Here is a 19018-nt window from a genome sequence, read left to right on the forward strand (position 1 = left end):
ATTTTAATTTGTACCCAAAAATACTATTGTTGCTATTTTATGGATTAAGGAAGGTCTGAAAACTCAAAAGACTTTTGAGTTCTGGATTTGTCATTATTTGCAACCTTGAGGAAGGCTTTTTAAGTCCAATTCCTCTCTAATTCCTCTAGTGATATTAGCTAGCATTTATCTAGTCTTAAGTTTGATAAATACATTACATATAGTATCTCATCCTTAAAACAACTCTGTGACAAGAATGCTGTTATTTTTCCTATTTTTATAGGTGCAGAAATTGAGGTTGATAGAACCTTTGCCCTGGGCTCTGACATCTAGTAAATGTCTGAGATAGCAATCAAACTCATTTTTTTCTCATTGGCTATTGCTTCATGTCACCTCATTGATGCAAGATGGATCTAAAAATATTAATACCTGGGACCATGGAATGTGGTTTGACTTTCGTATCAAAGATTTCCTTCTTACAAATGCTTTTTTTTTTTTTTTTCCTATCAGGAACCAGTAAATAACTTCAGGATGAAATTGAATCTCTCCAGGGTGGTTCAGGGCTGTCGTCTTGGAACATTAAATAACTTGGGAAAGAAAGGGGACCGCACCATGGAGTTTCCAGGTTGCCTGCTGTATACTAGAACTGGATCAGCTCCACATCTGACTCATGAAACGTTGCAGGTCATCAGTGGGATTCCAGTCATGACTCAACTCACCCTGTCTTCATTGTAAATATTGGTCCTCATTACATCTGTTATTATAAATAACAAGCTTAAAGTAATCATTTCAGGCTGTTTGGTATCTAAAACCTATGTTCTTTATGCAGACATGTAGATGTGAGGTTTGTTTCAGTTCAACAGACATTTATGAAGGGTCCACTGTATGTGAGGTTTGAGCTAGGTGCTGAGTATACAGCAACTCCTGCCATCAAAAGCATTACCTTCTATTGGAGAATCAATCATGTCCTTTATAGAACAATGTAATAAAAACCCACGTTTATATAGTGCCTTAAGGTTTGCAAAAGTTATTTACGTATATTGTTTTATTTGGTCTTTGCAACAAATGAGAAAACTCAGACTCAGAAAGTTGAAGTGACTTGCTAAAGTTTCCATAGTTAGGAAGTATCTGAGGCAAAACAAAACAACTTTAGTTCTTTAAAAAAAATTTTAAGCTTTTTATTTTCAAAACATGCACAGGTAATTTTTCAACATTGCATAACCTTGTGTCTCAGATTTTCCCTTCCTTCCCCCCCATCCCCTCCCTTAGATGGCAAGCAATCCAATATATGTTATATATGTTAAAATATATGTTAAATCCAATATGTGTAAACATATTTATATAATTCTCTTTTTTTCACAAGAAAAATCAGATCAGAAAGGAAAGAAAATGAGTAAGAAAACAAAATGCAAGCAAACAACAAAAAGAGTGAAAATGCTATGTTGTGATCCACACTCAGTTCCCACAGTCCTCTGTCTGCATGTAGATGGCTCTCTTCATCACAAGATCATTGGAATTGGCATCAATCATCTCATTATAACCTCAGTTCTTAACTTTAAATCCAGCATATTACATGTATGATTTGAAGAAAAAGATAGCAGTGAAAATAAAAGATTTGGGAAAACTTTGCAAAGGGTATGGCACCTAACTTTGAAGATAAAGATTTTGAGCGGCAGTAATGTAGAAGGAATGTACCTTAAAGATAATGGACGATTTATGGCAAGATGGGAGTACAAATAATATGTATGAGTAAGAGTCAGATAGAACAGAAATGTGCTGGCAAAACTGGTCTAGTTCATCCAGTATAATTGGAAAATATTAAATAAAATAAATAAAAATACAGTTTGTTCAGTAGTTTCAGTTCTGGCCAATTCTTTGTGACCCTGTTTGCTATTTCCTTCTCTGGCTTATTTAACAGATGGAGAAACTGAGGCAAGAGCAGATGAATTTAGGGCTTTTTGAGTCCAGGCCTGGCACTCTATCCACTGTGCCACTGTACAAGATAGATAATGTTAATTGGAAGCTAAGTCAACATGTTGCTACCAGAATCTGCTTCTATTTGAATTTGATACCTGTGGACCAGAACATTAGTGGAAAGGATGACAGGTAGGTGGTACAATGGATAGAGTGCTGGATCTGGAGTTAGGAAGGCTCAATTCTTCTCTAGCCTCCCACAGTTATTAGCTGTGTGATTGGGCAAGTGATTTAACCTCTGATTTTCTTGGTTTCCTCATCTGTAAAATGTGAATAGTACCTCCCTCCCAGGATTGTTGTGAGGAACCAGTGCGATAATATTTGTAAAGTATTTGGTACAATGCCTGGCATATGCTAGGGAACATTATAAATATATTATAAATATTGTTAAAAATTAATATTATTAAAATACTATCATTAAATATATGACTGAATATGTGATATATAATATACAATTCAATATATATACAATATATAATATAATACAAAATGTTAGAATGATAGATCCTATTATAATCTTATAAAATGTGTAATATATGTAATATATATAATAATGATGATATTAATAGCTAGCATTTACATTGCACCTACTGTATTTGAGGAACTTTACTGAGAATTATGGAGATATGAAATATCTGGAAAGGTAGACCAAACTGTGAAGAGTTTTAAGTACTAGGTTGGTACTTAAATATTTTAGTCTATCGGCAAATAGGAATGCATTGAATATTAACTCTAATTAAGGTGCCATAAAATTTTCACCTCTAAAGTACAAAAGTAGTTTCAAGATATTGACACTGATCTAACAATAAATAATAGCATTATTACTTGGTGATTCAAGGTAAGAGTGAGGAAGAATTATAAACCCAAGGCAAGCAATAGCCCTCTTTCCAACCCAGCAAGCACAGGCTGTTTTGGAGTTTATCGAAATTCTCTTGACAAGTTATAAGTCATGTTCTGTTACCTCTGAAGCAAGAAAACTCCACTGGTATCAAGTTTGAGCTGTAAGAACTAAATCTGATTTCCCTTTCGACCCTGTCCTAGATTCTTGTTTTAGGATATGTCTGATGTATCAAAAGAAAGATAATAAGGGCCAAGGTCTGAGTTACACTGTACCCTCTGTTCCTAAATATGTTGACCTAGTAGAGAACTGAAGAGCCAGCCTCAGAATTCCAGGTTCCTGACTAGCTTTTGAGATGGTTCAAACCCAGGCTCAGAGCTGATGCCCCAGGGAAGTTGAAAACCAGCAGAGTAGTTGCCACCATTCACACTGCTTGAAGTTTTTTTTCTGCCAATTACTGGCCACAAAACTGAAAATTATTGTTACAAAGTATCTGTGCCTCACCTGTGGTTTTCTATCTATTCTGTGTCATTTTCATCCCATCACTTTTATGCTCATTGAAGTACTTGACGAATGATCAATTAATTCTCTAGTCTTGTATGAAATAACGATTTTCTAGGGATGGGAGATGAGAGAAAAGGAAATCCAACTGTCTTAAATCAAAGGGTCTTTGTCTCTTCTGTTTTTACTAAATATATTGTTTTTGAAGTTTTCATTCACTGGAGATAGCTAAAATAAGACTTTTAAATGGGGCTGACCTTTGTTGCTGAAAGACCAGTTTTGCTGTGACATGATTTTGTGTTTGTGTGCTTTTTCTGCCTCATCAAAAACTCAAGCAGATTTTTCTCTAGCTATTATGTCACCTTTTTTTCTTTTCTTTTTTTCTTTTGGTCACAGAGCCGAACACTATGAAATCTTGGAGGAATATAAAGAAGGAATTGGAAAATTTATAGGTAAAAATTGTATAATTAGTATATGTTTGTTGATATCCTAATTTTAGAGTTTGGTAATGCAGGGACAACTATTCATTTCTGAATATGTTGTGATGTCTTAGCAATAATTCCCTCATTGCAGGAATCATTTTGTACTTATGACAATTTCCATTTGTGGATAGATCCTCTTCCTTCCAGGAAAAAACATAACAGAGACCGTTATTGTCCTCATTTACCTTCTGTGGGTCTCTCCTTTCATTAACAATTCCTGCTCTGAGAGTAAAGTACTACTTATGTGAAAGGTGTCTGAGGCATAAACATCTATGTGTTGCTGTTTGTTGCTCAGTCAGTTTTCTTCTTTCACCAAAAATTAATTGGACACCAATAGCCTTTGTATTTCAGTGAAAGGCTTTGTACAGTATGTTTTTTTCAAATCCCAGCCCACCTTAGGATTTTTGTTATTTTTAATGCGTGATATCATCAAGCTTCTGTATTTTGGAATTGCCTTCAAGAAAGAGAACACATGGTAGTTGAATTTCTTAGCTTCATTTTTTTCCTTCTAATTTTCTAATTTTTCTTCTAATTTTCTTCTAATTATTCCCAGAACAATTCCTTCCCCTCCCTCCTTTTTTGTTTGTTTTATTAAACTGAAGTAGAAAAAAATGCAGGAGAGTGACAAAGTTTTAGAGTTGATATTCCCCATGGGTAACCTAGGTCAAGTGATCCACCTTCCTGCTATCAGATCATTTTTCTTGTTTTTTCTTATCTTGGCTTCATAGGTAATCAACATGCATGCTCTGTTATTTTTTTAATCAGTTAATACAATTACAACATATTTCAAGTTAATTAATTAGTTAAAGTCCTGAGTTTAATGAGTTGTTCTTTAGTCATTTAATAAGTAATACTTATTAAGTAGGGCAGCTAGGTGGCCCAGTGGAATGCTGGCCTGGAGTGGGGAAGACTTATCTCCCTGAGTTCATATCCAGTCTTAACATGTCCTAGATGTATGATCCTAGGCAAGTCACTTAACTCTACCTCAATTCCTCATCTGTAAAATGAGCTGGAAAAGAAAAAGGCAAATCACTCTAGTATCTTTGCCAAGAAAACTCCAAATGGGATCACAGAAAGTTGGTTACAATTGAAAACAGTTGAGCAACAACAACAACAAATTTATTAAGTGAGCAATACTTAGTAAACTGGAGAAACCTCTTTTCCCATAAACATTTCATTATCTGTCTATATCAACCCCTTTAGTTTCTTAGGTTTCAATAACTATCAAAGCTAGTGATGAATTATAAATAATTATTTAAATCTTTGTTTTTAAACATGTTTAAAAAATAAAGCAAAGACTTGAATAATTACATACAGTATGTCAGCTGTGAGAAAGAGCAGTGTCAGAGTCACTTTTAACCATCATTTCAGCAAATCAGCATTTTGATTTCTCTTACAAATAGAGTCCCACCCTTCAGTTTTCTTGGGATACAGATCAGAGTCTTTTCTCAAGGATTCTCTCAGTGTTCCTTTGTGAGATAAAGGTTAAATTCAGTTCTCTTTAGAAATAAGTTATCTTTGTCTTTTTTTTTTTTCCCTATATTTTCTCTTTATCCATCTTAGGTATAGTAGTCTCTCCAAAATGATGATAAGCTCTCATTTTCTTCACAGATTCATTCTAGACAGTTCAGCTGTCACTCCAAGATTCCATTCCTTTTAAAGTTACAGTAACACTTTTTGATAGAAACTTTTGAAACTGTGTCATATTTGTATAAATTACATACAAATACAGAAAGGAATATTATTTTCTAGAGCATCTTGGTAGAAATCTGATGTTTATTTTCTTAATTATCCTTATATGAGAAATAGATGAATGGTATGGATAATCTGAAACTATTACTAAAGCAAAAAATAATATATCTGGTTTTTGAAGATACTATACACCTTTTTTTTTGAGAGAGATTTCCAATTTACATATTGCTTTTTAAAGATTTTTTAAATTTAATTTTAATTTTAAAATGAGTTTGTTTTCCTTAAATATGTAACTAAATGAAAAAATGGGATGGAAGCCTAGAAGTTTGCTTAGTGGTAGAGGAAATGCATCTGCATATATTTCTCTTTCAGTTCTATTCAAATGAGTAGAGGAGAATAAGAGACTGGATTATGTAGAACTATTAGAAGAATCATAGGAGTTTCTAGTGAGAAGGTTTTTTTAAAGGTTACCTAGTATAACCCTCTTAACTTTATGGATGAAAGTCAGATTTACACACTTGCAGATCCATAATCACATCTCTTAACTCTCAAGTCTAGTATTCTTTTTACTAATTTTCCTTTGTGTTTTATTCTGAAATTGTTTTCTTCTCCTTGTATTTGAATATGGGTGTTTCTAATGTCTGGGAAAATCATTGCAAACAAAATAGTGAAGCCACACTATGAAGACCTGACTTAGTTGGAGCTAAAAGGCTGAGCACCGGCCTTTATCTGCTTGCTTCCCACCTGAGCTCACTTGCTTGATGTTGGGAATTGGCAAATATCATCTTTAGAATAGAATCATAATTGGAACTTAAAACAACTTACTAGATATAAGATTTCTAGTTCCTGCCTTCTTTAGGAAGGTAATTAAATACTCTGGCTTAAAGGGTATTCTCATCTACCTCTCCTTGGTTTAGAGTAAACATAGATTTTTATTTATGTCAACAAAGTGTAGATTAATAAGTTATTGAAAACAAAATGTCTAGAGTTGCCTTTAACAAATCCAAGCATTGAATCTAAGATGGCAAAACTGTAAAGCTTTTTTTTAATGTTTCAGTAAAACAATTTTGTTCAAGTTTTATTGGCTACTTTAGGAAATTTTTCATTCTAATTTTAGGTTATTTAAAGTATTTTAAATAGGAATATTTTAGGTTTGGTGTTCCAAAATTGTTTTATTCCTCCAACTCAAGAATTTTAAACTTTTTTTTTTGGTCTGTGCTGGGTCTCTTTGGCAGTCTGGTGAAGTCCATGGACTCCTTCCCAGAATGTTGTTTTTAAATTCATGAAATAAAACATAGGATTGTAAACTTTATTGAAATTAGATAGTTAAAAAAAAAAAAAAAAAAAAAAAACCTAAGATCATAGATCCTAGGTTAAGAGCCCCTGCTGTCATAGAAAGATTATAAGTATCCCAGTGAACCATTTTTTTCCCCATAAATAAGTGAGTGATGCATTCTTTTATCAAATTCCATGTGTAGCCTAGTTGTAGTGGTTCACCTTCCTGCTACTAGTTCATTTTTTGTACTTATTCTCATCCTGGATTTATAACTAATCAACATGTATGTTTTGGTATTTCTTCATTAGTTAACAATATTATAGCATCTTTCTAATTAATCAATTAGTTTTAAGTTCTTTCAAAATTCAGCTTAAATACTATCTTCTATTTGAGGCCTTTCCTCTCTCAATTGCCAGTACCTCTCTTTCAGACTTCCCTGTATTTAATTACTTTATATTTATTTGTATCTTTTTTTTTTTAATACTTATTTCATATATGCTTATCTTTGTACTTATTTCCTCCATTAGAATTTAAGCTTCTTGAGAGAAAGGATTGTTTCATTCATTATATCCCTGGAAACTACTATTGTGCTTGGTTCACAGGAACTAATAAACATTTGCTGATTGATTAATTGAAAATTCTAGGTGTTGTGTGTCTGAATTTTACCACATTAGATTTATTTCTAATTGATGGGAATCTCATCTATGTCTGAGTTTTTGTTTATTTTTTTTCTCTTTTGCATTCATTAATAGAAAATACTGTATTTGCAATATTGTAAAATCATTGACCTAAAATCTTTCAGTTTCTTTTTTCTTGTTTGGACAGGAATGCCAGAATCAGTTTTCTATTGTTCCCTCCATGATCCTGTCAACACCTGTCCAGCTGGCTACGTAACTAACAAGGTATGTTTTTGTAAAGACCCTATGAAACCTGTTTTGTACTAGGGAATCTAGACTGCTATAGTCCTAAGATATTAAAGGATTAGATGGAAAAGGAAAAAAAAAAAAGGAATAAATTGTTAGCCTTTTAAAAACTCTGATCTTTTTTTTCTACTTTTTACAACCCCTGGCTTTATTGCTACAAATATAAATAAGGTAGTGTATGGTAGGGAATGATAATGCCTATTAGGTAAGAAGGATAGGATTGGGCTTTGGCTGGTTTCCCCCTCCCCACCTTCCCCAGGCTTGGGGTTAAGTGACTTGCACAAGGTCACCCAGCTAGGCAGTGTTAAGTTGAACTCAGTCCTCCTGACTTCAGGGCTGGTGCTTTATCCACTGCACCACCTAGCTGCCCCTTGGTAAAATACATCTTAAACTTAAACATTGTAAGAAACCTTTTCGTAATAAATACTATACAATCTTTGATTTCCTTCAGTGGTGATGACCCTTCTGTACCTTTTTTATCCTCTACTTTTTTTGTCCATGTTTTCCCATAAATCCTTCATGGGAGGTGTCCTTCACATACAAAATGTACCTTAAGAGGTGAATTTTATCTGGCTAGCTGTGAAATCAGCTTCTGTGATGACTGGAAGATTCTCTGCAATAGCCAGATATAAAGTTAGCTACTCCTGAGAAATCCTTTTTTTTTTTTCCCTTTGATTTTACACACTTAAATCTCTATAGATTTAGTAATCTCAAAAAAAGATAGGTAAAAAATAGATTATGTCTTGTGCAACTATATACTGTAGAGCTATGTTTCTATTTCCTATGTTTATTGTCTTTGGACATTGTCAAAATACGAAAAGTATTTAAATCAAAGGAGTTGTTATCCATTGAAATGGCGCCTTACATCTGCAATGTAATGAAATGTTCCATATAAAAACACATTGACTTTTCTTGAAGGCATGTATTCAATATGTTAATAATAGCATCTCCTAAAAGTATCTTGTATTTAATATTAACTAAGATAAGTTAAAACCAAAGAATTTTTTTTTTTTTTTTTTTTTTTTGGTTAAATGGATCCAGGGTTTCTTTGCTACCTCTTCCACCAATGCAAATCACAAATTCCTTACCTCACTCTTGCCCTATTTTTAAATGTGTTGTCCTTTAAATCCTGCATATGGGATGTGCCCATTGTGCTGGAGTCATTTCTATTATTCTTTTATTATCTTGGAGATACTGATACATCCCTTGGGCTATCTGTGTATTTTTTTATGTCTTATTTTGTTCTACTTAACCAACCTTGCATCTTTTCTGATTGCAAGGGAAAGGAAGGAAGCAAACATTATGAAGTCCCTACTATATATGCCATCTGCTAAATACTCTTACAAGTAGTTATCTCCTCTTATTCTTAAAACAACCTTGGGAAGTAGGTACTGTTATTATCCTCATTTTATATTTGAGGAAACTGAGGCAGGCAGAGGTGAAGTGACTTGGCCAAACACACACAGCTCATAAATGTCTGAGGTTAGATTTGAATTTGAAGCCTCTTTGATTCCAGCCCCAGTATTCTATTCTCTACCGCATCAGGTGGGTACCTTTATCTAGGGCCATCCCCAGTTGTCCTGACCTATATCTGGCCCTTGGACCCAGATGGCTCTGGAGGGGAAGGTGAGGCAGGTGACCTTGCCCAGCCTCCCTCACTCAAATCCAACTCACTTGCATCCCATGGTATCGCCTCCCTGAGGTCATGGTCCTCTTGGAGAACGAAGAACCAACAATAACAGCCACAGGTGGCTACCTCTGTGTTGAGGGAGGGAAGAGAAAGTATAGGAGGCCGTTCTTCCGCCTCATCTGTTCAGGAGATTGTACTGTTATTATCATCTCAAAGGTAAAGGAGGTTTGAGTTCAGTATTATGGCATAATGTCACGGGATTTTTATTTAGGGCAGTTGCTTGTTAGCCGCCAGCTGTGCTCTCTGAGGCTTTGTGCTTTCTTCCTGACAGTCCGTGTCTGTGTGGGGTGTTGGAGGGCGCCTAGAAATGACTGCGGCCAAATTCATGGCAATTCAGCAGGCCCTTCAGCCAGACTGGTTTCAGTGCCTGTCAGATGGAGAGGCTTTGTGTGGGGAGGTCTTCTCTGCCAAAAGGGCCCGGAAGTCTGTGGATCGGTCCCTAGCTTTCCTTGATGAGTGTCTAAAGCTCCAGGAACAGTCTGAGGTAAGGCTAAATCCAGGTGTACAATCCCATGGAGGGGAATTTCTTCCTTGCTCTCCCATCGAAAAGCTTAGGCACCAACTCAGGGTATCTCATGGGGAAAAAAGAAGATACCACAAGAGACTGGCTGCTTTGTAATTGTTTGCTGCCTCTGCAAATTGTCAATAGCCTTCCAGTCTGTATCATCAAAGTACTTCTAGGGCAGTTTAGTAGGAAAGCACTGAATCTAGAAGTCAGAGGAAGTGCATTGGAATTCTGACTCTGCCCCTTATGAACTCTTCTAGTTCTTAGTTTCTTCATCTGTAAAAAGAGATCTTGATAATGAGTTCTGAATCCTGTCCATTGTCTCTGCATTGAGCTCAAGGATTTTCTAAATTTGAATAGAGAAGAATTTTTTATTTTATTTTACTAACCTTTGGTTTCCTCTATATTCCTTTGTACTCTATTTTAGGCATTTAAAAATACTATTTTGAGAAGGGATCGATAGCCTTCAGACTGCCAAAAGGTCCATGATACAAAATAGAATTAGAACCCCTGATCTAGAGGATTCAAGAACCCTGCTAAGTGTGACGCAGGTTATTGTAAAGTATAAGATGCCCCTGAATTCAGTGAGCTTTATATTCTAATTGGACAGGCAAATCTTAATAGTCATGAAATATTTAATTGTTGGGAAATGACACAGCATAGTGAAAAGAATAAAGAGTATCCTACTGAGTTCTCTAATCTCCTGCTTTTCTGAATATCTTTTTTTTTTCCTTTGAACATGAGAGGAATTGACAAGATAATGTTTAAGATACCTTCTACCCCTTTAGTGTGCTGTCATTTTGTGGCTCCAAACAATCTTCCAAGAACTCTCTCTACTAGAAGGGGAATTCAAACAGTTGCAGAGGGGAGTAAGGCGGGTCTTTTATGTGGAGAGAGGAGCAGAACTGAAAATGTGCATGCCATGATGAAACATAACTTCTTCTGTATCTCTGATCCTAGTCCTCAAAAATCCATGTTTTTCCTTCCATATGTCATCCTAGGGCTGGTTGTTGGTCTATCTATTATCATTGTCTGCAATAATTATCTATGGGAAATATCCCTTATGTTACAGTACTAGATACAGGGGACAGGACAGTGTAAATGTTGTGCACTTCTATATGGCATTTCACCAATTAATCAACTTCTAAATTTTTAGGGCCATTTTTTAAAACTAGGCCAGAACAGATACTAAAATGCCTCTCTATTTCTTCTAGGATCTAAGGTTGACTATTGAAATCTTAGAAGAAAGAAAGGGGATGTGTAAGTTAACTATTGTTCATTTTTTCTTTTTCTCCTTGGCTTTCTACTGCTTCTACCCTCCTTTCTCAATCTAGGTTCTTCGAAGTCGTGTGATGATTGGAGTAATTGAAGGTGGTGATATACTAGAGGAAAGGCTGAGATCGGCAAGGGAGACAGCAAAACGGCCAGTGGGTGGCTTCCTCCTGGATGGTTTTCATGGAGATGCTATGACAAAGGAGACGAGATTGCAGCTGATGTCATCTGTCACTGCTGAGCTCCCAGAGGACAAACCAAGGCTAGTGTTAAATTAAGGGGAAAGTTGGGAATGGGAAGGAAGAGATGGATATTAGCATATTGTGTATCACTGAAGAAAAAAACTTTCCCTTATTCAACGGTCTTGGCCAAAAGGCTTATTATTTGGGCATAATGTTTTCTTCCTTTTTTGGCTTCCTTGGCTCTTGGAATCAAAAGCTGAAATCTTATATAGAATGTAGGTATTTATGTGATAATTCTTGGCTTCAATGATCTCCAATGTTGATAATGTGAATTATGATAATGTAAAAATCATAATAAAGGGGAAACCATGATGGCAGGTTAGAGATAGCAACCCAGATAAACTCTTTCAACACTCCCCTCCACATAATTTTAAAATTATACCTCAAATCAAATTTTGCGGTGACAAAACCAACAAAAAGGTCCAGGGTGAGATTTTTTTCCTCAGACTAAGAAAATTTAGGAGGAGAGCTTTCTAACACCCAGATGGATACTGTAGACTGGAACATATAGCAGCAAAACATCAGCGATGATGTTGGCCATGGCCAGCAGCAGCAGCAACTTGGGGAACTGGCATCCCAGAGACAGTAAGGGGCTTAAACAACTGCTCAGAAAAAAAATTACAAGAGACCCTTTGCTGGCACAGTGTACAGCAGGTGCTGATTGGCAGCTCTATTTCCTATACACAGTTCTGGGTTGCATTTCCAAGGCCAAGAGGAACATTGGTGATTGGTCACAAGGAATTAGAGACTTTAGTCTCAGAAGCAAAAGAGTGCTAATGTTTGCAGCTGCAGGGGACCAGAGGCTCTTCTGAATAAAGAGTACAGACCAGGAGAACAGTGACCATATCTTCCCAGGATCACATCTCTCTCTCTCTCTCTTGGAAGCACTAAAAATTTGCAAGCTTCTAGAACTGATTCTGAAAACAGCAGCATGAAAAAGCCTAAAGACTGAGTCAGTGCCGCTCCACTCTCAGGTGAACAGAGCTGAACTTTAATATATTAAAGTTCAGCGTCAAGAAATAGACTAGAAAAATGAAGAAATCACTCCAGTAACCAAAACCAAAACCAAAAACCCCTTGACCATAAAAAGGTATGACAGTTGCAGGAAAGACCAAGACATAAGCTCAGAAGAAATCACCAAAAAATGCCAATTGGACTCAAACCTAATAAGAATTCTTGGAAGAGTTAGAGAAAGATTTAAGTACAGTAAAGGAAAAATGAGAGTGATACAGGAAATTTAGGAAAAGGGAATGTATAGCTTGGTAAAAGAGGAACAAAAAAATACTGAAGAAAATAACATCTTTAAAATTAGAATTGGCCTAAGGTAAAAAGTGGCATAAAAATTAAAAAAAAAAAAAAAAGAACTCCTTAATAAGCAGAGTTGGCCAATGGGAAAAAGAGATGAAATCTCACTGAAGAAAATAATTCTTCAAAAATTAGAATTGAGCAAGTGGAAGCTAATGACTGCATGAGAAATTTATGAAACAAGTCAAAAGAATGAGGGGAAAAAAATAGAAGAAAATATGAACTATCTTATTTAGAAAACAACTGACCTGGGAAAATAAATCTAGGAAAGATAATTTAAGAATTTTTGAATGCTATGGTCAAAGAAAAAGGATAGATTTCATATTTAAGAAATTATTAAGGAATACTGCCCCAATATCTTAGATCTAAAGGATAACATAGAAATTAAAAGAATGCTGAAATAGATCTCCAAATGGAAACTCAAGAATATTATAACAAATTCAGAAGTTCCCAGCTCAAAGAGAAAATAGTTCAAGCAGCCAGAAAAACAACAATTCAGATATTGTGGAGCCATGGTCAGGATCACATAAGATTTAGTGGTTTCTACATGAAAAGAGCTGAGGGCTTGTTACACGCCTTCTAGAAGGTGAAGAAGTTAGGATTACTACTAAGAAAAACCTACCCATCAAGATAAGTATAATACTTCAGAGGAAAAAATTAGGGTATTTAGTGAAATAGAAGACTTTCAAATATTCCTAATGAATTGGTGTGTATGCACACACACACACACACACACACACACACACACACACACACACACACACACACACACTTTCATTCATTCACTCGGTTGTATATGGATATCTAACTTACCAATAGTGAAACACACACTTGAAACAGAAAGACACATACGGTTAAAAATGCAGAGCTACAGAGGAAGAAATTGAAACTATATCCACTCACATGAAAGAGTGTTCCAAATCACTACTGATCAGAGAAATGCAAATTAAGACCACTCTGAGATACCACTACACACCTGTCAGATTGGCTAAGATTACAGGAACAAATAATGATGAATGTTGGAGGGGATGTGGGGAAATTGGGACACTAATACATTGCTGGTGGAGTTGCGAAAGAATCCAACCATTCTGGAGAGCAATCTGGAATTATGCCCAAAAAGTTATCAAACTCTGCATACCCTTTGACCCAGCAGCGCTACTACTGGGATTATATCCCAAAGAAATACTAAAGAGTGGAAAGAGACATATATGTGCCAAAATGTTTGTGGCAGCTCTTTTTGTTGTAGCTAGAAACTGGAAGATGAATGGATGTCCATCAGTTGGAGAATGGTTGGGTAAATTGTGGTATATGAAGGTTATGGAATATTATTGCTCTGTAAGAAATGACCAGCAGGAGGAATACAGAGAGGCCTGGAGAGACTTAAACCAACTGATGCTGAGTGAAATGAGCAGAACCAGAAGATCACTATACACTTCAACAACAATACTGTATGAGGATGTATTCTGATGGAAGTGGAAATCTTCAACATAAAGAAGATCCAACTCACTTCCAGTTGATCAATGATGGACAGAGGTAGCTACACCCAGAGAAGAAACACTGGGAAGTGAATGTAAATAGTTAGCACTAATATCTGTCTGCCCAGGTTGCATGTACCTTCGGATTCTAATGTTTATTGTGCAACAAGAAAATGATATTCACACACATGTATTGTACCTAGACTATATTGTAACACATGTAAAATGTATGGGATTGCCTGTCATCGGGGGGAGGGAATAGAGGGAGGGGGGGATAATTTGGAAAAATGAATACAAGGGATAATATTATAAAAATATATATATAATAAAAAATTTAAAAAAAAATGCAGAGCTAGCGCAGAATCTAATATGTTTCAGTTGAAGTTAATAAAGTGAGGGAAGGGATTGTAACCATAATCTCAGACAAAGAAAAATGAAAAATAGACCTAATTAAGGAGATAATCAGATATATATTATGTTAAAATGTACCATACATCATGAAGTAATATCAAAAATATTCATAGCAAGTTTCTCTGATAAAGGAATTTTTTCTCATATATAATGAGCATAGGAAAGAGCTGATTGAATCACATTTATAAAAATAAGAGCCATTTCCCAATTGATAAAAGATCAAAGAATATATATAGGTAGTTTTCAGAAGAAAAAAATCAAAAGTCTCATAATTATATTAAAAAATGCTCTAAATCAATATTAATTAGAGAAATGGAAATTAAAACAACTCTGAGGTGCCACCTCACTTCAATCAAAAATGTTAAGTGCTTGAGGGAAGGAGGGAAAAAATAGGGATGCTAATGAATTGTTGGTAGAGTTGTGAACTGGTCCAGCCAATCTGCTTTGGAGCTGTGTCCATAGGGCCATAAAACTGTGCCTACCCTTTGACCCAGAAGTACTACTACTAGATCTATATTCCAAAGAAATCAAAGAAAAAGGAAAAGGACTTATATGTAGAAAAGTATTTGTAGTAGCTCTTTTTGTGGTGGCAAAGATTTGCAAATTGAGAGGATGTTTATGAATTGGGGAATGGCTAAACAAGTTGTGGCATATGATTATGATGGGGGTACTATTGTGCTATAAGAAGTAAAAAGGAGGGTGGTTTCAGAAAAACATGACAAGACCTAAATGAACTGAAGCAAAGTGAAATAAGAACTGGGAGATTGTTGTGCCACAGTAATAGCAATGTTGTAATGAAGATCATCTGTGAAAGACTTGATTACTTTAATGACTACAATGATATCTACCTCCAGAAAGAGAAATGATAAGCTCTGAGTGCAAATGAAAGTATATTTTTCCCACTTTCTTTATTTCTGGTTTTTTTGGGGGGGTAAATATGGCTACTATGGAAATAGGTTTTACATGATTTCACGTGGATAATTGATGTCATGTTGCTTACCTTTTCAGTGGGTGGATAAGATAGTGAAAGGGGAAGAGACAATTTGGAAATAAAAATTTTTTTAAAAAGGCATCTTTAAAATAAATAATATATTAAAAAAACTTTTAAAAAATCATAATGTAAATTTTTAATAGGGCTTTCCCCTAAAACACATATGTTATAGATTGCCAAATATAATATTGGTGGACACATGTATAGTATACTTATTTTGAACTGCTGTCACATTTGACCTTCACAACAAGCTAATGAAAGCATAGTTCAACTTGAAAATTTTAAAAGTAGCTATGGTATGCAAAGCATTGTTGTACTTAATATTCTACTATTGTTCTAGCTTATTACTAGACAATGTAGAATTGTATAGATAAATAAACATGAGCTAATTTGAAGTCAGGTCATCAAATGGGAAAATTGGTGAGAAAAGAAACAATATACTTGATTCTTTTGTCTTGTTCCCTTCTTATATTTCTCTTCTTCCCCATACCATGCCAAAATAGTCATTTATATAGACTCAGAATTATGTTCAGTTGATTACCTGTGATGAGGGTTTTTTAAAGACCCAATGAGTCATGGGAATAGAATCAGTTAAGAACTACTTAATGATCTTTAAATTCAAGCAAATATTGAACTTTGTTGTTTATTAAAGCAGAAGACCATGATGTGGTTAGAATAAAGGTTGAGTTTGTTTTCTTAGAGGACTTTTGTTAGGGGTTGGTGAACACAGATTATGTGTATGATTTCTGAACTGCTGTTTACACCATGATTTTTCACTTGTCATCCTGTATTTTTTTCACTGATCTGGTTTCTGACCACATAATTCATTGGTTTCTGTTTTTTCTGGCTTCCAAAGCCCTGATGATTTCTTGTGATGGATGAGCCTATGTTTGACAGAGGTTCAGTCCACAGGAATTCTGTTTAAAATTTGGTTGGTGTGGTTATGTTCTGGTTTTTAAAAACTTGTACAATTTTGAAATGGAATGCTTTGCTGTTTGTTTCCATTTATATGCTGCTTCAGGTCTTGAGTCCTATTTGGATTCTTGGATATATTGTATCATATATCCATTATGTCACTTGACATAAAGAAATTGCAGTCAGAGAAAAAAACAAGTTCTGTCTTTTGTGTTCTGATAGAATGTTAAACAATCTTTTCCAGAACTTCTCTCCTTTCTCATCTCATCTTTTCCAGAACTTTATAGGCTTATCTTCGGATTTTTCCCCTGACTGGATATTTTAAAAATAGTTGAGCATTGTGTTTACACAAAACCCTAAACTAAAAAAAAAACAAACAAAACAAAAAACCCAACAACATCAAATTGTAAAAATGATAACTAGCACAAGTCTTTTTCATTCTTTTGATTTATTTTACTGACATATCATTAAGCATGTGACGGTACTTTGTGCTTCAAGAAGCTCACTGACACTGATCAGTTTGTAGGCACAGATTTTACCACTTGTTATGATGTAGGGAAAATAAAGCCAATTGGATTCTTAATTCTCAAAGCAGAGCTGTAGTTCTGATTGCAAGAACTGATTTAGCAGATTAACGAGTTTTCAACCTGTCATGGAGTATAAGTAAAACAATTGATAAATTCTGTTTCTGAGCCAGAGTATAAAACATTTCAGATTAAGAAGTCATAATATGGGTTGTAAGTGGGTCAGAAGGGAAAGTATGTATCTGTATTGTTCTTAATAGACAGTAGAGATGTTCACCCCAAGATTCAGCCTTATTATGTAGGATTTTGTCATTTTTCTGGTTCATTTACTGTAATGAAATAGCTCTTTTGTTGGTATTTTAAGAGGAACCAAACCAACATAGGGGGACAGTTGGGTGACATGAAGTACTATGACACTATGACTTCTTTTTTTATTTAATTTTTTTTTTTCCCAAGGCAATTGGTGTTAAGCAATTTGCCCAGGATCACACAACTAATAAGCGTAAAGTACCAGAGGCCAGATTTGAACTTAAATCCTTCTGACTCCAGGCCTGGTATTCCATGTACTATGCCATCTAGCTGCCCTCTATACTATGACTTCTTAGAATCAAGAAAACCTGAGTTCAAATCCTGCCTTAATCATTTATTAGCTGTGTATGACCCTGGGTGAATCATACATTTCTCAATTTCAGTTTCTTCATCTGAAAAAAGGGAATAAAAATAACCCCTATTGCATAGGGTTGTGGTGAGAATCAAAGGAGATATAAGTGCTTCATAAACTTGAAAGGAATGTATAAGTATTCATTATTTAATTATCATTGTTATTAGTATCTTGTTTCTGGAAAAAAGATGTTGCAGTTGAGTAGTTTTGTTTCTTACATAATTTTTGAGTTATTGTTTTTGTGTTTTACTCTATAGGCTTATCTTTGGTATTGGCCAGCCAGATGAAGTCTTGGAGTGTATTGAGGCGGGTGTGGATCTATTTGAGAGTTTTTTCCCTTACCAAGTGACTGAACGGGGTTGTGCTCTGACATTCAGCTTTGATTACCAGCCTAATCCTGAAGATACAGGTGAGCCTCTTAAAGATGCTATGAGTACATCATGGAAACTTTGCAGTTAAGTTCACAGCCCATGGTGTTGTCTATGTTTTCTCTACTCCCATTATTAATTCTTGGCTTAATTATTTCAATATCTGACAATCTGGCCCAATGGATCTATGATTTCAATGATGTGGGTACTTCTTTGAGTTGTGCAAATCATAGCTACTCATATGGCTGGACATACATTTATCTTTGTCTTCCCATAAATCCTCAGAGGGTCACCAGTTATGCCATGAGGGTCTTTCTCTAGTTCTCTTGACATTGTATAAATACTTGTAGCCACTTGTCAATTATAACCTGCTATGGAAATGGCCCAGTTTCTTTTCTCCTCAGATGTTTCCCTGATCACTTTGACATTGTTTATAGAATGCAGTCCTTTACTGATGATGTGCTGTAGCTTCCTCATGCTATGATCTATGAGAAATTTGGGTTATCATATTTCACCATAATTGATTTCCTTTTGTAATCCTAATATTTTGTGCATTTAAGAATATTCCAAGAAGTGTGTCCAAGAATTACCAGATAGCCAAAGGGGTCCATAACACTAAGAAGGTTAAGATCCCTTGGGTGAGATCTTTCTTTAAAATAATGTAAAAAAGCATCACTTCAGGACTTTGTTTGGGAATTGAGAATGAAAGACTTGATAAAGGTCTTTCATTCAGGTTAGACCAATGACTTCAAGCTGTTCTAATTCTGTTTTGTAAGTTTTAGTTTAATGGGATAATGTGGTTTGGGAAGAGATAGTGTCACAGTGCTTTTACATTCTCAGTAATGTTTCTAAAAATGTAGAATCTTCAAGAGTTATACTCTCCTGGCATAATAATCTTTAAGATCCCAGGGATAGCTTCCTACCATAATGAGGACTTGTTGAGATATCCTGATTAACAAAAGAAAAACATCCTGAATGTTATTTGAAATCACTC

General features: G+C 35.1%; 1 protein-coding gene across 2 annotated transcripts in view; it reads left to right on the forward strand.

Moving 5' to 3' along the window:
- Nucleotides 1-19018, forward strand: part of QTRT2 (queuine tRNA-ribosyltransferase accessory subunit 2) — a 46408-nt gene that overhangs the window by 14291 nt on the left and 13099 nt on the right. For both annotated transcript variants that reach the window (XM_074301235.1, XM_074301236.1), the window contains exons 2-7: nt 490-710; nt 3689-3744; nt 7568-7644; nt 9627-9839; nt 11195-11394; nt 17914-18065. In XM_074301235.1, the coding sequence (XP_074157336.1) occupies nt 511-710; nt 3689-3744; nt 7568-7644; nt 9627-9839; nt 11195-11394; nt 17914-18065 (898 nt within the window). In that variant the 5' untranslated portion in view covers nt 490-510. The remainder of the gene's footprint in view (nt 1-489; nt 711-3688; nt 3745-7567; nt 7645-9626; nt 9840-11194; nt 11395-17913; nt 18066-19018) is intronic.

The sequence above is a fragment of the Sminthopsis crassicaudata genome, chromosome 3, assembly GCF_048593235.1.
Source record: "Sminthopsis crassicaudata isolate SCR6 chromosome 3, ASM4859323v1, whole genome shotgun sequence".
NCBI lineage: Eukaryota > Metazoa > Chordata > Mammalia > Dasyuromorphia > Dasyuridae > Sminthopsis > Sminthopsis crassicaudata.